Source organism: Diplotaxodon limnothrissa, linkage group LG3, assembly GCF_057381915.1.
Source record: "Diplotaxodon limnothrissa isolate DT_005_m linkage group LG3, D_limnothrissa_male_GT1.1, whole genome shotgun sequence".
NCBI lineage: Eukaryota > Metazoa > Chordata > Actinopteri > Cichliformes > Cichlidae > Diplotaxodon > Diplotaxodon limnothrissa.
The window spans coordinates 49389040-49411171 of record NC_140598.1 but is presented as its reverse complement, the minus strand read 5'-3'; the positions used below and the strand labels follow the sequence as shown (position 1 = coordinate 49411171).

At 41.5% G+C, this 22132-nt stretch overlaps 1 protein-coding gene across 1 annotated transcript; it reads right to left on the bottom strand.

Annotated features, from left to right (window-relative positions):
• Nucleotides 1-288: 288 nt before the first annotated feature.
• Nucleotides 289-16463, bottom strand: faah2b (fatty acid amide hydrolase 2b). Its single transcript, XM_085350792.1, has 11 exons — nt 16229-16463; nt 12120-12202; nt 11499-11635; nt 10909-11118; nt 10208-10327; nt 9523-9658; nt 5452-5569; nt 5232-5351; nt 2699-2810; nt 2373-2561; nt 289-1226 (listed from the first exon to the last, which is right to left on the bottom strand). The coding sequence occupies exons 1-11, from the start codon at nt 16415-16417 to the stop codon at nt 1051-1053; spliced, it is 1590 nt and encodes a 529-aa protein (XP_085206918.1). The 5' UTR covers nt 16418-16463; the 3' UTR covers nt 289-1050.
• Between the last annotated feature and the right edge of the window lie 5669 nt (nt 16464-22132).

Genomic DNA, 22132 nt, shown 5'->3' with positions numbered 1-22132 from the left:
CTGTATTAAATCCTGTTTTATGGGATTGTCTATGTCAGTCATGTTGTTTAGTTAATTGCTGATCATTGTGCTCTGAATACAGTTATCCAGGTGGACGAGCTATTTAAAAAAAAAAAAAAATTCAGCTGAAGTGTTGCCCATTGGTCCTTACACATTTGGCCTTCTGGCCTGTGTGTTGCGCATAACAATCACCTTGAATTCTTCATTGGAATAAGTCAAACAGGGTTTTTAAAAGAAAAACAGCTGTAATATGAAACAATACTTTTTTTATTAATTAAAATGAGTTGCAACATAAAGCATGCGCCTCAGTCACTGCACTGATCTGCAACATTCATGTCATCATTAAATTAAGGCCGTTTTCCTCTACAGATGTCAGATAAGTATTCCTTCATAATCTCTATTCCACTGGTGCCTGCCATTCTGTTATTGGACCATCTAATGTCATCTCTGAAGCACTTTGGTTAACACTTTATTTCCAGTGTTTAATGCATGATCATGTCTAGCCCATACCTGATTGTCAGCTCTGTCCGTTTGCCTCTGTAGTTACGGCACAAATCATTATTTAATGTATTCAGGAGACTTCTGCTCAGGTTCACGCTGAGTGTTTGCAGAGGTCCAATCAGTTAGAGCGACAGTAACAACCTGGGTGGCTGCGAGTGTGAACATAAACAATCAAAAATGACCTTTTGAAAGTCAAAACAGTAACAATGAGTCTGCACGTACATGAGTGAAGCAGGTGGAAAAACCAGGGAAGTCTAACAGTGCGAGGCTTGTCTACACAAACACCCTGTCCTATGTCATACAGTGAATGCTCAGAGAGAGCTGATAGCCTTTCAGTTTGTTAAAGCTCAGGTTCATGGCAGTCTGTGAAAAGAGTAGATGACAAAATCATGACTGAATTCTTATTAGTGCAAAATCTTTCCTACTAAAACATTCAAAGCAACGACTCTAGCTCTCTCTGTGTACTACATCAGGCAGTACCGCTACCTCAGCCAAACCACACCTGCTCTGCAGGCTTGGTGATGACTGCTACTGTGTGAGCGTGTGCTTTTAGTTTGCTCCGGGGTCCTTCCAGCCTCCGAACGTCTTCTCCAGGTGGAGGGCCACAGCGAGGGTCAGGTGGTCCTGCAGCTTCCCTGCAACGACCTGCACGCCCAGAGGCAGACCCTCCTCACCCACACCCAGAGGGCACTGAGTCACTGGCAACCCCAGCATGTTAATTATACCTGTGTATGGAGGGGGGGGGAAAAAAAAAAAAGAAAAATGTCTTAATACGTGGAATAAATCTTTTTAACAGCAATAATCCAGAAATAGCAACTTCGAAAATGACTGTCAGACATAAGATAAATCACAGACAGTTTCCAGGATGTAAAAAGGTTTTGAAGTCTCCCACAGTTTTTTTTCAACTGAGCTTTAACCTCCTAAGACCCGAACTCTTCCACGACATGCATTTTTAATTTCTCTTTGATATTTGGTCATATTGGGGCCCGATGAATGTAAAAACAAAGAATTACCAGATTTTTTTTTTTCAACCTTAGTTTTGTTTTTAAGAAAAATGAGAGCCACATGAGGAAATTCGTTTACAACTTTGATAGAACAGTAGCAGTATAATGTCCTCGTAAGTGGATATCAGGCCCATGTAGAGCAAAATTGAGTATTTTAGTCTAAATAACCCAAAATGTGATGTCGACATATGTGGACGCCAGGTCCTAGGAGGTTAAAGGTTATTTTGCAAAGTGATGTGACTGAAAAGCACAAAGGATAACCTGCACACAGACTGCAAGAGTCCAGGTGCAAAAAACAAAACAAAACTGACCACCAAAGAGCTTTGTGTATTCCTCACTAGTACTGGTTTGGATCCTCTTGTGCCTTCAGACCTGCTTTAATTCTTCATGGCACAGATTCAACAAACATCACACAGCTGCTGCACATCCATGATGCGAGTCTCCCGTTCCAAAAAAATGCAAAGTTGCTCTACTGGTGAGTAGAGGCCATGTGAGTACAGGGAACTCACTGTTACGGTCAAAAAACAAGTCTGAGAAGATCTGTGCTTTGTGACATGGTGCACTGTGGTCATAAAGGGACATGATCAGCAACAATACTCAGGCAGGCTGTGGGGTTTAAAATCAGCTGATACTGAGGGCCCCAAAGTTATTCAAATTACTGCCAACCCATCAATTTGAAGCAGCATTCTGCTTTGAGAGTGAAACATTTTCTCCCATTTTCAGACCTTTCTTTGTAAATGATTGTGTGGGAAAGTCCCAGCAGATCAGCGGTTTCTGGATTTTAATGTCTGTGATATTAATCGTGATGTTGCTGTGCAGATGTTGGCTGTTAAAATAAGATCAGGTGAGAAGTGGAACGCCACTGACCGGTGTATGAGAAGTCGAAGGGTCTTAGGAGCGGGTGGTGGTGTTTGGGGGCCACTTTGGGGTGAGAGGGGTAAAGGAAAACACCGTCAGCACCCAACAGCTCATCCACCTCCTTCTGCAGCTTCTCCTTCATCTGGATGATGGAGGACGGTGTTTTGGACATGCGAGTCATCTCAATCAGGCCCACAGCTGAAGACGTCGGTTCACAGAAACTTTAAATGCTATTTATTCATTTATTGCTTAATCATTTTTATATATAACAGTGTTTTGTTTTTAAATTGAGAGCTACTATTGAACACTTTGGAAGTCTGTATTGCAGCCTTTACCGATAGCAGCGAGGGTGTGGTCTGATCTTCCTATCATCCACTTCAGCAGCTCCCACAGAGGCCAAGCTGGTCGTCCTGGTTCTCCCATCAACTCAGCAAACGTCTGAGGAGGCTGGGAGAAAACAAAACAAAAACAATTCAGTTCTTTTAAAGGTCATAGAAAGGACACAGACTGTATTACTTCTCCATGTTCTTTATTGCTTCCTCTCAAACATGGTTGCTATTTTCTGCTGACAGACTGTCCAAGTTGTCATCATTATCGTGCCAGTAACCTGCACCTGTGTGGCATCACTACACCAGGCTCAGGTTTAAAGTTAGTAATGATTTATTAGTCATTGAGCACCTGAAAACAGCAGAAGCCCACAGGCCACAAAAATGTTCCCGTCATGAAACCACTTCAGTCAAATATCACAAAAATGGATGTCAGGGGTAGAGAGTAGAGTAGAGTGGCTGTGTCACTAATCTTTTTTGAGTGACAGCTCTAAAATCTTTTTGGGATCCCTGCACTGCAGTGATGCCACTCTACTGCCCACTTTGTAAAGACGAGTACACTGGTCCCTCGTTTATTGCGGGAGTTACGTTCTAAAAATAACCCCCGATAGGTAAAATCCGCGAAGTAGCCAACTTTATTTTTTACAATTATTATAAATGTTTTAAGTCTGTAAAACCCCTCACTACACACTTTATACACTTTTCTCAGACAGGCATGAACATTTTCACACTTTTCTCTCTTGTTTAAACACTAAGTTCAAACCTTCTAGAAAAATAAGTCCAGTATTATAGAATGAAACCAAACACACCTGTAGTTGCCTTTGACGGTGCAAAACGTTTTGTCGCCAGTGTTGTGTTTGTTGGGGAGAAAACTTACAAACATACAGTGCAGCACTTCAGAGTCACACTGCTAGCGATCGAAGATTTATGTAAATTTGACAAGCTGAACGCATTCTGCACTGTACAGGAGACACGACATGAGATTGACTGACAATGGTCAACAGCCAATCAGGACACAGAACAATACGCAGTAAAACAAACAAACAAACAAACAAACAACAACAGCGAAGCCACAAAAGGTGAACCGTGTTATAGCGAGGGACCACTGTATAACCCAACAGGTGGGTGTGAAATGATTCACGGGTCAAGGAAAGAAGAAAAATAGTACAGCCACATAAATTTTGGGTTTTGGTTGCGAAGTTCACCTCACTGGTTCTTATGGGATTCAAAATACAGACAAGATACAAATCTGATCTGAGAAAAAGTGCAGAAACAACAAAGACTGGAAACCAGTGTTTCAATACTTAACTCCTATACTGGGCATTTTGATTTAGCTCTCTTTAACTTGGTACATTTAGATGCCTGAATGATATAGATTTGGTTTAAAGAATACCTAGTTTACCCATATTTTTGTTCTTGGACTCTACCACAACCCTTTTATGCTACAGTACTTGGAGACCAGAGCAAAACAAAAATTACTGCAACCATGTCCACTGAAGTTGCAGTGTTGCCTTTGAAAGTGTTGCTTCAAAGACTGGGACTGGGTTTGTGATCACTCATCAGCTGGTGTCTTCAATTCAATCTGTGTAGCAATATGTCAACTAACTGATAAATCAGAAGGAATTGCAAATCTGTTCCTCTCTAAATACAAACAAGTACCTCCATTGATATTTGATGTAGTTGATACAGGACGGTGATTTAACTTCAATACAGCAACCTTGCTTTTATATAAGAATAAAACTAGAATACAACCAACTGAGTTGAGTCTCATATTACAAAGAGACGGATTAAAGACGAGGCTCAACCTCTGGATGATCAGATGATCGCTGCAACTACATGCAATCAATCACTGAATGCTCTTATACTGTGCCTGAGAAGACCACATAAGGACATCCCCTTACATCACACAGAGCCAATAGTAGGAAAAGAATAAACTCCATGGCCATGTTCAGTATGAGCATCCAGCACTGTGACAGTATAAGACATAAAATAAGGAAAAGCATAGTAAGTTCACTTTAAATCAAACTGGTGATCTGCATTAAAGTAGAAAGTAGCAGTAAACTGACTGTGACTAACTCACAGCCTGGTAACAGAAACGTTTCAGATTAGCTGAAGAGAACTGCGTGGATGTAACTATGTGGGCACATAAATCTCTTCCCAAGCACATAACTCTGAGTTAGAAACAAAAACTGATCACATTGTAAAGCTTTACATTTTAATGAGGAGACTTGGTTTAATGCGAGGCGTCTGCAGGAAATCTAGATGCGGGTATTGTCCTCTGAAGTGGCAGAAACATTACTGTGTGTGTGTGTGTGTGTGTGTCGTGCACAGGCAGCTAAACAGATTAGGCGACCATTTCTGGGCAGCAGACTACAATAGGTGCTGTGACTAAGACTCAGCCTGCTTTCTCTCTTAGTGAGACGTGCCTTATTAGCTGGAAAGTCCTGGCAACAGCAAGAAACCAATGCCTGTTTCTCTCCCTTGTCTTCATCATTCACCCGCTGACTCTTTGTCTGCTGTAAAGTTAATGTTCTGGACCTACTTTGCCCTCCTTGTCAGGAAGGACCATGTAGGTGTCCCAGATCTGAAAGCTGTAGCGGAGCTCAGGGAAATGCACTTCTTGGACTTTCACTCCGAGGTCCGCCTCCAGGCGCTCGGCTACCTGTGGAAGACCACACGAGGATTTAAAGTGTAAAACAATTCCTCCTAAGTGTGTAGGAGTTCTGCAATAGACAGGGAAAAAAACCAAAAAAACAACGCACCTTTCTCTGAATGTCTACGAGCTCTTTGCTGACGGGGGTTATGAGAGGAGAGCCGCCGTCATGAGGGATGGTGAAGAACCGCAGCTTCTTTAAGTCGACCTTTGTGTTTAAGGACAACCTGTGAGCACAAGTGGAAACAATCAACAGCACTGCTGAACTACTGTAGCTAACAAACACAGTTGGGGTTTGGTTGTGTTGAGTCAGAATCTTCTGTGACAGAAATCTATACAATTCCTTGTAATTTTGGACCATTTGATAAACAAATGTGTCCATTATGCTGATGTAAATGAAACCTCGAGATCAAGTGCTGACGTTATTACAGCCCTGGTAAAACCCTGTTCGCAGGCTACCCAAAATACCTCTCTGTAGTTAAATGCCTGTATTAAGTCTCTGTGAAGGTTCTTAGTCATCCAGGTCATCGTAGTCTAAGGAGCTTGCAAAGAAAAGCGTCTGGACTTCTTTAAGTTGCTTGAAGACGTTTCACCTCTCATCCGAGAAGCTTCTTCAGTTCTAAGGTCAAATGATGGAGAGTCCCAGATTTAAACCCAGTGGGAGTTTCCCCCCACAGAGGGACAAAAGGACCCCTGATGATCCTCTAATCACCTGACCCAAGGTGTGAAAACGGGTGTGGGTCCCAATCAGCCAGAGTTTTGGGTTCCTGAGGTCAGATGGCCCAGGATGTGAGTGGGCGTTAAGGCGTCTGGGAAGGGATCTCAAAAACTGGATTATAGATGGCAGAGAGTTGGTGTCGTAAACCCCCGCCTCTGTTCAAAGATGGTCGCTCACAGTGGACATAGATGGCTTCTTTCACTCCTCTTTCAAACCATCTGTCCTCTCTGTCCAAAATGTGAACATTGGCATCCTCCAAAGAGTGTCCTTTATCCTTAAGATGCAGATGGACAGCTGAGTCTTGTCCTGTGGAGGTGGCTCTTCTGTGTTGTGCCATGCGCTTGTGAAGTGGCTGTTTGGTCTCTCCAATGTAGAGGTCTGGGCATTCCTCGCTGCACTGTACAGCATACACCACATTGTTAAGTCTGTGTTTTGGAGTTTTGTCTTTCGGGTGAACCAGTTTCTGTCTGAGCGTGTTGCTGGGTCTGAAGTACACCAGGATGTCATGCTTGGAGAAAACTCTCCTGAGTTTTTCTGATACACCGGCTACATAGGGGATGACAATGTTGTTGCGTCTGTCCTTCTTATCCTCCCTCGCTGGTGTCTGGTCTTCTTTTCTGTGCCTCTTTGCTGACTTTAAGAACGCCCATTTAGGATAGCCGCACATTTTGAGTGCTTCCTTTACATGTGTGTGTTCCTTCTTTTTTTCCTTCAGGCTTAGAGGGAACATGTTCTGCCCGGTGGTGTAGGGTCCTAATTACTCCAAGTTTGTGTTCCAGAGGGTGATGGGAGTCAAAGAGGAGGTACTGAGCTGTGTGTGTGGGCTTCCGGTAAACTTCGATGTTGAGGTTGCCGTTCTCTTCAATGTGCACAGCGCAGTCCAGGAAAGGCAAACAGTTGTCCTTTGTGTCTTCCCTGGTGAACTTGATGTTTTTATCCACAGCGTTAATGTGCGCAGTGAAGGATTCCACTTCTTGTGTCTTGATTTTGACCCAGGTGTCGTCCACATATCTGTACCAGTGGCTGGGTACTCTTCCTTTGAAAGAGCCAAGAGCCTTCCTTTCCACTTCCTCCATGTAAAGGTTGGCTACAATAGGTGACACGGGGGAGCCCATGGCACAGCCATGTTTTTGTCTGTAAAAGCCTTCGTTGTATTTGAAATATGTAGTGGTGAGGCAGAGGTCTAACAGTGTGCAGATCTGATCGGGTGTGAAGTTGGTCCTGTCCTCCAAGGAGCTGTCTTCTTGTAGTCGTTTTCTGACAGTCTCCACGGCCTCCGTGGTGGGTATGCAAGTGAAGAGAGAGACTACATCAAAGGACACCATGGTTTCATCTGGATCCAGGGTAAGTTTCTGGACCTTGTCGGTGAAGTCAGTGGAGTTCTTGATGTGGTGTGGGGTGCTCCCCACGAGAGGAGCAAGGATGGTAGCAAGGTGTTTAGCAATGTTGTAAGTGGCTGAGTTTATGCTACTGACTATGGGTCTGAGTGGGACAGCTTCCTTGTGGATTTTAGGAAGTCCGTAAATGCAGGGTATGGCATCCCCTGGGTAAAGGCGGTCAATGATTTTGTCCTTTTCAAAGTCTTGAAGGCAAGCTATAACTTTCTTTTTGTAGCTGCTTGTGGGGTCTCGCTTTAAGGCTTCGTAGGTATTGTTGTCACTGAGGAGAGTAGTGATCTTTGTATGGTAATCTGTAGTGTTTAGGACCACGGTGCATCTTCCCTTATCAGCTGGTAAAACAGTGATGTTGTGGTCTTTGCTCAGGAAAGCGACGGCCTTCTTTTCCTGTATTGTGAGGTTGGATGGAGGGACTTTGGCACTGGAGAGCGTGGCTGAGACTTTCATCCTGATTTGCTCTGCTTCTGTCTGTGATAATTTATTAATCCGTATGGCTGTTTCTGTGGCTGTGATGAGGTCCACTATGGGCAACTGTTGCGGAGAAATGGCAAAATTGAGTCCTTTGGCTAATACCCTCTTTTCAGGTTCAGTGAGATGAAAAGTTCTTCACCCATTTCTCCTGACTGTCCTCAGGTGTGTTTTCTTCTCCGAGTTGTGTAGGTTCAGAATGAGGAGTGTTTTAGAAAGCAAGGTGTGAAATTTCCTGCGTTGTCTTTCTTTTCCTTTAGAGTGTTGGGCCTGCTGAGCCTTGTCCACAAACTTGTAAACCTCTAAGATTGGAGAGCGTAGAAGGGACTCTCCACCATTTGACCTTAGAACTGAAGAAGATTCTTGGATGAGAGGTGAAACGTCTTCAAGCAACTTAAAGAAGTCCAGACGCTTTTCTTTGCAAGCTCCTTTGACCTGTATTATGTCTGGCATCTCCTGCGTTTGGCTGCACAAAAACAAAGAAAACCTCAATATTCTTTAAATTAAATCAAAATTATTCATAGTTACTGAGTTGTTTTATTTTAGGTTGTTTTCACAACAGGTGAGCCAAACTCAGAATTTTTAATAGCGAAAAGAAAATAATAAAAATCATAACAGTGACATCAAGTTGCTTTATATTGTAGGGTAAAAAGTAAAGGGGTTGGTTCTTATGTAGCAGGTTTCTAGTGGAGCACTCAAAGCGCTTTATACAAGATGCATTATTCACTCATTCACACGTAATCATACAAGCACTTTTTTAAAGTGCTGTCTATTTCTAACATTCACACTCCAATGGACGCATCGATGAGCAACTTGGGGTTCAGTATCTTGCCCAAGAATACTTTGCATGCACACTAGAACAGCCAGGGATCAAACCACCACCGTTCCACTTAGTGGATGACCTGCCTCATCTCCTGAGCTGCAGCCACTCCCTAAGCCTTAAATATTGGAAAGATACAAGAATAAGGAATTGAATATATTAGAAAGAAACCCTGACAATCACAAAACCCCATATGAGGAAGCAATTTGAGGCAGTGGGAAGGAAAATCTCCCTTTTAACAAGATATGGTTGGGGGGTGATGGGGACGAAGAAGACAAAAGACATGATGTAGTTAGTTTATCATCGTGGCCAAAATATTACATTTAAGCCAACATCCAAAATCCTCTTATGTGCGAGCAATCGTCAGTCACATAAAATGTAAGAAGTTTAGGAGAGTATAAAATGTTACTGCGTGTGGATCATTATCACATCCATGAAGCACTAAAAAAAAAATAAAAAATTAGCACTGAGATAGCTGGATGCATTTTATTGTGCAGATTAGGGATATGAAACATCTGCTATCAATTTATCAATGTGGGTGTGTCCAGTTAGCCATAATTTGATCACACGCACACACACTTTGCTTTAGAAGGTCTCCAGCCTCTTCTAAGTAAGCCCCAGTTCTTACCTTGGCACCATAAGAACTGTATTTGTGCATGAACACAGATTGCACACTGTGTCACTTATACATGTAGATAAACTAATACAAATAAATAAAAGAATTAACACATTAGCCCCGAATTACACTCAGATGAAGCAACAGCAGCAGGGCCTTACATGTCAACTCTGGGTCCGGCCATGATCTTGAGCATAGGCAGAAGGTCTTCAGCGTAGCGACACATGGGACCAGAGCTGAGGTACTCCTCCTGCCTGCCAGAGGAAGGAGGGTACTGATTCTCACAGGACACGACACCTAAAGGAAAAAGTATTTTTTCCTCTATTAGTCAGCCTTACAAACAATCTGTAAGCAAAACGCTGTCATACATGAAGATTTCAATCTGGTGCAGTGGGTAGCAGCTGCTCCTTCAAAGTTTCTGTCCACCTGATGAATGTAAAACCCAAGGCTTTGTTTCAGTCACAGCTTGTTTGCGAAGAGGGCCCAGATAACAACTAGCGTAGAAAGCTTTAATGCACATTTTAACAGCGCTGAACAGAAATCTCCTGAGACAAACCTGCCTGTTTAGCTCCTAAATGCTCCACTGTGTCCTCAGCTGGGCTTTAACTGCCACTGTGCTATGCGAGCAGTTAGCTGTAAAGTTGTGGGCAAAGCTGAAAAAGAAGCAGAGGGGAGCTGCAGGCACACATGATAATCCTCTGGAGGTTCATGTCTATGAGTGATCCCTGTCACATGTTTTTCCTCATTAACTGCTACTAACCCCCCCCCCCAAAAAAAACAAAACAAAAACAGAGCTACAACATTAGCTTATGTGGGGTTATCAGACTCACAGCCAGTGTCTTTTACCTGGAGTAGTTTTATGGCCAAATATTCCATTGAAGAAACAGGGCATACGAATGCTGCCGCCGATGTCTGAGCCCACACCGATGACTGAACCTGCCGCTCCCAGTATGCTGCCCTCTCCCCCTGAGCCCAGAGGAACAGGCGATAAACAGTGAGAGAGCAGAGATAAGTCAGTGGAAGTGGACTTTATCTGGACCATTATTGTCAATAAAAGTCCTCACAGAGTCAACAAAGTACGTTTACCTGCAGATACGAACATTTTTGTTTTTGAGGAAAAAAATGGCAACATAAAATGTATTTGTTCATTAAATGTATGAAATAAGCAGCGTTACTATTATAAAAATAAAGCAACTCGACTAACGATGGTTTGGTTGCAGATTTTACGCTTAAAATTGCCTTAAAAAAATAAAAAATAAAAAAAAAGCAGCACAGAGGTTTAGTGTAGTCTTCACACACAAAGACAGAAAGAGACATCACAAGGTTTTTAGATTTTGTACAGCTCTGCATACAAGACATCATTGAACATTTTCCACATAAAATAGCATTCAACCAGACCTGAAAGCAGGGAAAGGTAAAAATAAATAAAAGCACCACAGCCAGAGCCTCAGTAATATGATTAAAACCAGGACGACTCCTGGCAACAAAAACAGACGCAAAAAAAAAATTTAAAAAAATTCAACTTTGTCTCAACACCGGCTGCTAACCTGAGCTTCCTCCCGGTATCCTCTCCAGGTCATACGGGTTGTTGGTGATGCCATAGATGTGGTTGTGCGATTCATACCACATGCAGAGCTCGCTTGTGTTGGTGACACCCAGCGGGATGGCACCCGCTCTCTTCAGCAGGGCCACAGGTGGAGCGTCGACTGTGGCCACGATCCCTCGCCTGGAGACCAGGCCTGTAGTGAAGGGCATGCCTGCAGAAGGGAGACGTGTCACATGTGCAGAGTGGATTTGCAGTGACTAACTAGAACTAAAGACTAACAGCTCTGCTTTTCCCTCAGCATCATTTTTAACTGACGGAAAACGTTTCTGACTTCTAGTTTTCTCCTTCAGTGAACAGCAAGTCAAAAACCAGAACTGAAGTTTGAAAACTAACTACCACAGTAAAACCTTCTAAGAGGATTTACAGCGCTTAAATGCATACTTGCATACATACAGTCCAAAGTGCATGTGTGGACTGAGACATGTTAACAGTATCAAATACTGAGTAAAACTGAGGTCACCTGATGCAGGTAACCACAGTAAAGTGTCAAGTTTCACGCAGCTGACGGGAGATTAAATTTCTGGAAGTTACCCTGGAGGGCATAAGACTCTTTCACAGAAAGTGGGACTCCTAATAAAGGCAGCCGGTCCTCCAGCACTTCCTCTCCTCCAGTCTCCTCCTCAATCAGCTTATCGACCTGAGCCGCCTCCTGGAGGGCAGCAGCAAACCTGGACAGACAGAAATGCAGTTTACGTTACTGACAAATTTAGAGGGAAAAGATTTTGACCTGATGCTAGTAAAATGTCAAATTACAGCAGTGCAAACTGTGCATTGTATTGTCACTATAATTACATGTTTTCATTTGCTGAGAAAACTTCAGCACTTAAATCTTTTTTATATTTTCCTCACACTACCTTTGCACATTTACCCACAGCAAACGTGATGTGACAGAACAGACACACATCAGGCACTGCTAAGGTTAAACACCATGTTTTTATCCCAATAGTCTGATGGCATTCTTCAAGGCTGATATATTGATACATCTTCATTTTTAGTTTCATTTCTGAGTTAAAGAAAAAAAAAGCCTCACATCATCATACCCTGTGCTGGGCCAGGAAAATGTTTCTGTCTTCCTGTCAACAAAATAATCAATAACTGCAGCTCAAGAGCACACTATCAGACATCAGGGAAATAGAGATGATCGTTTCTTGCCTGTCTTTCACAACAGCATTCACAAAAGGGTTAACTTCCTGGATCCTGTCAATGTAAGCCTGCACCACCTCTACGCTGGACACCTGCAGGGACATAACATTTAGACCACGTAAGGACATGTTATGGTTCATTGCAGAAAGAATGTCACAGAACAGGAAAACAAGTCAAACTGAGGGTGAAACTTGAATATGATTTGTCCTAAAGAAAAAAAAAATTAAAAAAGGAAATAAGGTTTTGACTTCAGTGTCTTTAGGGTGGATTATAAAAGCTGCTTCAGCTTCTCTACAGCTGCAAGCCGCTTTGCAACCCACAGTTCCTCCTTTCAAGTTGTTTCTGCTACGTCTCCTGTCACTGATGCCTGCTGCTCTCCCAGGATCACAGACGCAATTTAAAAAAAAAAAAAAGAAAAAAAAAAAAGAAGGAGGAAAGCTACAGTGATGTGTCATTGAAGTCTGTAGCTGAGCACTTAATATCAACATGTTTTTTATGAGTGAGCAGTGGATGTGCCAGTGACACTCCACACTTATTGGCTAACAATTTTGATTGACAAGCTGTTAGCATTACCAGGGTAATCCTTTCCTACTCTTACAATAACCATAAACTAAAAAATGGATTTTATGTTTTGTTTTACTGAAACTAGGGCTGCTCAAATAATCGAATTTTAATCACGATTACGATCTGGGCTTTCAACGATCATTAAAAATGACTGAGCCGATTATTAGCCCCTCCCTCATGCTTTACTCTCGCGCTGCTCCATGGGGCAAATCCAGCGCACCTCTCTGCAATTCGAACACGCGTCACAACAATTAAGAGCAGCGGTCCCCAACCCCTGGGCCTTGGACCGGTACCGGTCCGTGAGTCGTTTGGTACCGGGCCGCGAGAGTTGAGGCTCAGGTGTGAAATGTATGGTTTTCAGGGTTTTTAAATCGGTTTTCAGCGTTATTTTGTTATCGTTTTGATTGTTAACTCGGTTTTCCTGGGTCTTTTCACGTGTGTTATGAATAAATCATCTTTTTTTTCGGTACCGGTACTAGTTTTTTTTTTTTTTGTTGCATTTATCCGCGACACCTTAAAGGCCGGTCCGTGAAAATATTGTCGGGCATAAACCGGTCCGTGGCGCAAAAAAGGTTGGGGACCGCTGATTAAGAGGACCCGAGGGAAGCTCGGAAAGCTAAGCAGAAGTTATTTGGAGAGGAGAGTGACTGCCGTTGGTTGAAAAGAGAGGTAAAAAAAACTTCAGTGGTGTTGCACACTATTTTATATTATTTTTTAAAGTCATTGTTAACCCTTTAAAGCCGGTCAGAGCAGCACGCTCCGTTTTGCGTAACTATTGTTAAATCCCTGTAGAACCTGAACCGTGTAAGCTAGCGCAATAATTTTTTTTGCATATGAAACCGGAGGAGTTGTACTTACATCTGATGCCATCAGCTTGTCCTCGGTCACGGTTTCCTTCCACATAAAGCTTTGCAAAAATTGCATAAAAAGCGCTTGCAGCAACAAAAACATAATATTCCAGAAACACGCTTTGCCGATCTGATCAGCTGTTTGTAACACTTCCCACAATGAAACAGACATCAGCGCGAACTATCGCATGTCCACCATTTCCTGCCCGAAACCGGAAGTGACGTCATTTTCGCGGAAAATGTAGTTTTTTTACTTGAGGCCTTAAAAGCCTATACTGGTGTTTTTATAAGTCATGTTTACTTTTCTGAATAGTTTCTGGGATGCTTAGAACTCGAATTGCACTGCTGGAAATAGTTTATTTTGATGCACCTGCTGTTTTCTTTGCAAATTTGCATCATAGGATTGTTTTTTCGTTTTTCCTGCAGTATATAAAAATTGGTGTATCTCAAAAATAAAACTATGAAGACACTCAAAATAAATTTCCTGTTGTTGTAAACTATTTTTTGCAACTTTTTTGTATTTAAAGTTTTGAGGGATAAACCTCTTAAATTTCTCTAAGTAGAAATATATGTAAAAAAAACAAAAATGATTTTCAATTTTTTTGTAGTTTATTGCACTTTTTTGTAATTAATGTAGTTACTATGGACTTAATGCATACATATTATTAAAATGGGCTATAACAGTTGTATAGCAACTTGAAATGCTCCCACAAATGGCACTACAACATGTAAAAAAAATAATATAAGCTCTGGCGGACTTTGTTCTATAGTAGGTCTTAAAGGGTTAAATAAATATCGTCAAATAATCGAGATCTCAATTTCAGTGAAAATAATCGTGATTATCATTTTTGCCATAATCGAGCAGCCCTAACTGAAACTAGTAACTGAGACCAAAGGAAATTATCAGGAAATAAGGAGTTTACAGAAGTGACCTCTGTAAACGTTGTCAGGCCAGAAGTTTTCTGTAATCAGTGGAATCGCCCTCTGCTGGTCATTAGGAAGAATGCAGGTTTAAGGCATTAGCTTCATTTTTCCTGGCCAAAAGTTACATCCATCTTTTATACAGGTTATGTCCAAAACAGGGCCCTACCACCAAACATCAAGCCTTCTGTTTGATATAGTTATCCAGAGTGAATTAGATTACAATAAGATACTGTAATCTAAAAACAAAGGGGCCCTGTACAGGAAAGGTCATTCAGTAACAGCCTGTTTTTTCCCCCACCCCTCAGTAGACTTGGTGATTTCAGTGTCAGCTTTTATGCTACTGTGCGGTGGAGCAGCTGATGCAAATAGACTCAATGAGCTCATCGGGGATGATGATTCAGTCCTGGATACAGAGGAAAGCACTTAGTACTGTGGATGATGCCTCTCATCCCCTGCACACCACACTGGAGTCATACTAAAAGTATATATGTGCGCGAAAGGTGCGCGTTTCTCAAGGTGTGACCAATGAAACTGTCATTGTAAAGAGGTTTAAAGACACGTTTAATTCCCGATATCTTAATATAAGACAAAAAAGTGCAAATAACCATACATCTCAGTTTTTCTACATTATAAAGAAATGGTGCTGTAGTAAGCAGTCTTTGGGCTCAAATTATAAGAGATTACTTCTAGTAAAGTTCTAGTAGGTCATTGCCCAGACCATCGTTTAATTATAACACTGAAGATTTTTTTATTTTTTTATTTACTCAGAACAATTATGTGAAAAAACATCTTTTGTTAAATGTTTTATATTACTTAATTACTTTGGTATAATGTCACAGAAGCTGTTATCTGTTAAAAATACAAAATGCATGCCCCTCCCATTCCAGAGCCATGCAGTGCATGGCCAGATTGGAGTCTTTGCCTGACCAATTCTGGCCCCAGATCCTTATGTTTGACACCCCAGCTCTAAGGTGGATACAAGTTTAAAATTAAAAATGAACAGTCTTATTTGGGTTTTTTTGTTTGTTTGTTTTATAAATCATTGAAAACTCTCTCTCCTCTCAGGGCCCGCAGCTCACAGCAGCTTCACGGCCCAAATGGGTGTCCCGCGCCCACACTTTGGGAACCCCTGCTTCCTGCACTATTGTAGTTTTCTTTTCTTTCTTTTTTTAATGTTATCACTGAGCAGTCTTTCCTAAAGATGTTACTTTCTTTTATCTCATCCCATCTCGGAATGTCTGTCCAAAAGCTGTTAAAACATTTGTGAGTAACTCATTAATCAGCATTTACCGCTCCAGCGCCACATGAAAGCAGCACCTGCACATGCGCCATGTGTGCGTTCCAATAAAACCTAGCAACAAGTACACGATTTGTTCACCTCCAAGTTCCACACATCTGTCTGGAGCAAAGCACAGCCCGACAAAAGGCTGCTCCCATTCTGGCTGTACAGGCAGCACAGGTGTGTTGTTATTCCACAGGTGTTACTGTCTTACTGTGGGCGTGGAGACTTGGGAGCAGAAAGCAAGCGTTGGGAAACCGTCCCTGAGGAGCGGACCAAGGTGCTTCAGCTCCAGTGATTGTAAATAGAAATAAGAATGGAAATAGAAGCTAAAGAGGGGATGTAAGAAACATGACAACCCATGACCTCCAGATTTAACACCGGCTTATGTGAGTCTAAATCAAACTGACATGAAGATGGTTAAATCTACTCGCTTGGAGCAAGTGTTAAACAAACACACACCCCTCTCCTCCTCCAGCCGGGAGGTCTGACCGGGTACACACCTGTTTTCGCCGGATCTTCTTGGCGAGCTGCGTCGCCGACATAAGCAGCAGCGGGTTTCTGACGGGCGGGAGCTTCTTCCCGGACAGAGCAGGTCTCCGAGGGGAGAAGAAGCGAAAAACGATGACGAGGACCTCCGTGACCGCCTTCAACAGCCATACCTGAGCTCTTTCCAGCCGGCTCAGAGCCATGTTTCAAGCGCGTGAGAGGACGGAAGATCACCGGCTGGTCGACCGCAGTCAGAACACTTCCTAGCTTACAGCAGCCGATCTTTTTATATACATCCGCGAGACAAGTTAGCGACAGTTAGGTCGCCACCGGAAATGAAGCGGTTGCTTTCAAAACAAAATCATGACCTCATTTTAAAGGGCCAAAATACTCCAGTACTAAAGTCAGTTTTTGGAATTTACTCAGATTTCCATCTTATGCTGCTTAATACAATATTCCACTACTTTCCAAACAGTAAAGAGAAAAATGCATAATATTTCCTTCTGCTTCAGTTAGTGCTTAGTAGTTACTTTCCTGCTTGATCAAATAAGTAGTTTATGTACCTCAAGTACGACTATTCATTGGAGAGTTTTATTAGTCATTCACACTTATTTGGTGATACTTTTTGAAAACAAAACATTCATTTTTAATATATTGTTATAAAACAATATTACAAGTGTTTTCATTTTTTTAAATTCTGCACAGTGCATGTTGTTATTGACTTTTCATCACTTGTACACTGTTATTTCAGTAGAACTGTGATGTAATTATTTAACTGATAGCTTTTTACTACTGACAGTTGTCTGCATATCAGTTTTTACTTCTATTAATATTTTTTTTTAATTACCTTTTTTGTTAAACCATAATGGCGTTATTAACTAACTAGGTTAACCAAATTTTCCAGGAGCTTTTAACTGTATCTCATCATCTGCATCAGCAAACAGCATTATTTTTACTGAGTGCATTACTATGCAAAAAATGCATGAAGTGTGATAGGGTCAGAGTACTTTGAAGCAGTTGTGCGGCGGAGACGTTTTATTTTGAAAATTACTACCGGAACATAAAACAATATATTGTGGTTTACCTGTCAGTGACCTATGCCACCATTCAGGGTAATTAAAGGTAACGTTTAACTATGAGTGTAATGTAAATGTGGTTGCGTAAATTACTTGGTTGTGGCTGTTAAACTAGTGCCTGCAAAACATAGATAGCCTTCTATTTGATGTTTGCTGCCCAGTATCACTTGTTTATATGAGTTATAAGAAAATAACTTGGATTTTGTGAACAAAGTTTCTGATAAAGTATAGATACAGTATGACATCTATACTTAACAAGATGAAAATACAGTATACCAAGTACACTGCATCTTGAACTGTTCTCCATTAGTATTTAGTATCAGTACTGGAAAAGTATCAAATTTCAGGCCAATAAGATGTTTGAGTTAGTATCCAGTATGATTTGAAGGTGGGGCATCCTTTTCTGTTTGTCCTTGTAATCATATTTAAAATGACATAAACTGTAAATCTAAAACACACGTGAGTGTAAAAAGACGTAGAGGCAGGTTTATGAAGTTATTTTAAATTTTGCATGCTCAGAAATCCAGTTTTTGTTTTTGTTGCCTCACGACAATGTTTGGCGATAAGAGCTACTTTTGAGGGTAACTTTGATAACAGTGTGTTTGTATGTAATGATATGTTATTTCATGTATTTGTGCATATTACGTGTGCCAAAGTCAGGGATTAAAAGTGAGACAGTGGGATATTTTTTTGCAGTATTTCAGCATTTAGTTAGAAACCGAACCAGCATTAAGGGAGTGACGTTGTTTTTAAGTAGCAGGTAATTTCAAATGCAGCGTTTCTATCAGTTCAGCAAACATCAGCAAACACATAAACAGTTTGTGTGCAGTTTGTCTCACAGTGTGTTGCTAACTAAAGGTCCGGTTGCTGTATTTAACAGGGAGAGAAAAGCAAGAGAGCCAACTTCACTCGGAGATGGAGAAAGATAAGAAAGACAGGACAGGACAGGAGAGGACAACGGGAGGTTAGATTTAAAAGTAAGGAGTGCTCATTTAAAACTTACATGTAAGTCTTCGTGTTTTAAATCAGATATTGGGTCTGTTCAGGCGACATTATGTTTTCTCATATTGTGAAAAATGCTGCAGAACAAACCAAGGTGTTATTTAAAGGCTGCATGAAAACCATCTGCAGGTTAGTGCAGGATAAACAGGTTAGTTTGCTGCACAGTGATGGATTTAAAGTAAAGAACAGTGTGTGACTGGTACACAGTGGCTGTTAGGTTAGGTTACATCAAGTGTAGCAGAGCTCCATATGAATTTTAGCCGATTATGCTGAGATTCATTCACCAAATTCCACTTTCATATCAACTTTATACCTTCTAGAAAAAAAGGCGTAAACCGTACAGCGTCAGTGTAGAGGAGGGTGAGGTGTAGAGGATGGAAATCATCCAGGACTACTCCTGAAACATCTGCTGACATCTGGTTGAATTAACTTGTGTAAATCCACAAAGTGCAGCAGGTCAGCTGATCACAGCCTGTACACTAAGAACATCTACTGGAGCTCTCAATGGAAATTATTGTGAGTTATGATTCTTTTCCCCACATTACAACTAATTTTAAGGTTCCCCCACCACCCAAGAAACAACAACAACAACAAAAATGAAGTTAAGCAACCATCAGTCAGCAGCAGAGGGCAGCATTGTTAAACATAACGAAACCTCTTGGCTTAGCAATTGAACATGCAGAGCGCATACCAGCAAGAAAAAAAAATCCTTCTGCAATGCAGGTCAGTGGGTTAGTGGAGAATCCACAGAGTCTGTTTGAGTTTGTGTCTCACTGCACCACCGAAACTGATAAAGAGCCTCGTGTGAAGCTTTGTTTGGATTCAGCTCCACACAGACGTCTTTTATTTTGCTTTATTTCCCTGTTTTGTATTCAAAATAATCAAAATACAGGATAAAATGAATGATGATATGCTTCATTTCAAATGTCTGTAATCTGACTTCACCGCCTCCTTCTACATTACTTCAGACAAACCACTCTGATTATGTTTCATACATGCAGGCTGAAATTTTTTTCTAAAAATCTGGTAGATTTATTGAACAAATTCATATGTTTAGAGATTTAACAGGGCCACGCCTGACAGGGACTAAAAAGAGAGAGCATATTTCTCCTGTGTTGGCTTCCCTTCACCGGCTCCCTGTTAAATCCAGAATTAAAATTAATATCCTGCTCCTCACAGACAAGGTCTTGAATAATTAGGCTTAAAACTTTAGTTTTTGATAAAGCATATAGTTAGGGTTATATCAGGTAACTCGTGGAGGCTTTCCCTGATGCACTTCCTAGTCACTCACTTTTTCTCACTCTCTATGTACTTTTACACACCTCTGTCTCTTTTGTCCTGTCTCCCTCCCCTCACCACCAACCAGTGGCAATATAATCTTCTTCCTGAGCCTGGTTTTGCTGGAGGTTTCTTCCTATTAAAAATGAGTTTTTCCTTCCCACTGTTGCCAAGTGCATCCTCAAAGGGGGTTGTCTGATTGTTGGGGGTTTCTCAGTATTATTGTAGGGCCTACCTTACAATATAAAGCTCCTTGAGGCGACTGTCATTGTGATTTGGCACACAAATGCCACATTAATGCATAAAAACCAGTTTGTACTTTTACTGATGCGTCCATATTGATAACCTTTTTATTTAAGTTTTTTTTTTTACATTTTTTTGTAATTTGACATTAATGACATATGTGGAATGAACAACAAACCCCCCTAAATGCACAGCCATGCATCCATCTGCTTATCCGTTTAGGGTCGTGGGAGGCTGGAGTCTGTCCCAGCTGTCACAGGGCGAAGCAGGGTACACCCTGGATAGATTGCCAGTCTTTCACAGATTAACATGCACATATATGATTACATTTTTTAAATATTTTAATTCACAGTGATCCTAGCACTGAATAGATGACCTTTGCAACATACATCATATTTCTATTTAAAGATAAACCATAACAGCACCAAATCTTTATGTTAGTTTGTGTGTTTTTTATGTGAATTAAAAGCCTGATATGTGCATCTGCAGTGTGAGGAGGTGTGCAGGTACCATTACGGTGAAAAACATCATATTAGGGTTTGACCCTGTGCATAAAAGGAGCATGTAATCAATCATGTCCACACAATAGGTGCACCACCCTGCTGAGCTATTTATTGATCCTCTTCCACCAGGACAGACCTCCATGGTCATTTGTAAGGAGTTGAGTTCACTATAACTTCTGTTTGCCTAATTTGCATGCTTTAAAACTCTGGAGCTTTTTTGCGTGCAGACTTTGACCTACAGCCAGTTAACCCACATTATAGCTGAGACCCAGTGTGTCGCCTTCAGCGAATAAACAACACTTTCTTTCGGCAGGATGACGTGACGGTCACAGAATAAAGGCATAAATGTTCCTTGACGGGTACACCCAGTCTAAAAAAAACAAAACATAAACGTATCACAATACCAACCGAGTGGAGAAAAACAGACAACCTGATCACCTGTAAGGCGACACCTGAGGCCCAGACACAACTGCTGGGCATGTAGAGACAAGAAGGGAAAACCAGGGGAAACACACAACTGACGGCGCTAATGTCTCTGTGTAAAGCTGCAGGAAAAATGTGGCCCGCAAAGCAATTATAGTGTGTATAATTTTCCGGTTGCAGGGAGTGTAGCTTGCGGTCTTCTGTGTTTTAGGAAAAACCTTAAAGGCTTTGTTAGTGCACGCCTTCGGGGTAAAATGATATGGGGTCAGTGAACAACACAAGGAAGCCTTTGGGCGCTTTTCCATCTTCTTTCCTGTGTCTGCCGACATGAGATATCCACCAAATGCACTCTAGCTGCGGCTCATTACTGTGTCTCTCACAGTTTACACACAATGGAAACAACTCAAGCAGCGTCACCTATTACAGCATCCAACCGACAGACGCCAGCTGATAATGTTAAAGCCTCTGCTTCCGGATAAATCAGACAAAGCATCGCCCAGACGTTTAATTTTTCTAATGAGATCACAGACGTCAAATCCAGTCATCCTTCACCGGACAGTAATTTACTTTTCAGTTTGTTTTGAAAGGAGCACTTTGCTCTCATCCACTTTCCAGCACCTCCACTCAGCCCTAGAGACCAATGCAAGCTGATCTGGCTGTCCCTCGGGGTGCCAGAGCAGAGTGTCTGCAACTGTTGTGCCTCTAATGGACAATTTTCATTATTAAAATGACAAGTATTTAAAAGGTTCCCCCACATTCCTCTGCGCAGGGTCGGAAAATCTTCTGGAGATAAAGAGTCACCAATATTAGGGAAAAAAGAAAGATACAAAAATTATTTTCAATTGCATTAAAAATGCAGTGTGTGAAAATGGACAAGTCAAAGTGGTTGACACAGGAAAAAAACACAAACAAAAAAAGAAAAAGGACATTCCACCTCCCCCCCCCCCCCCCCCCCCCCACACACACACACACACACACACACTGCAATTCAATTCCAGCAGCAGATTAGAATCAAGCACAACAACATTTCCACATTTCTGCATCAACAAGTTCATAAATGCACACTCCACTGATAATGCAATGCACAGTTTACGCTTCATTCAGGGCTTTTACAAAGGTACAGATGCACATCCTGCACATATAAAACATATTCACCCAACAGAGAATCTATATCACCTTTAAAACATTCTGTAAATAAAAGAATCAGTGAAGACGTGGTGGTTGCACAGGATTTGAAACTGAAACTTTCAAAGTAACCTTTTCCTGACTGTGTTGTGTGTTCAGCATCGGTTACCACAGTGATTTAGCCAGGTAGAAAGAGAGTCACTTCTGTGACACAGAAAACTGTCTTTAAGTTCAACCTAACCTGCTAACCCATTAATTTTGCTTCCTA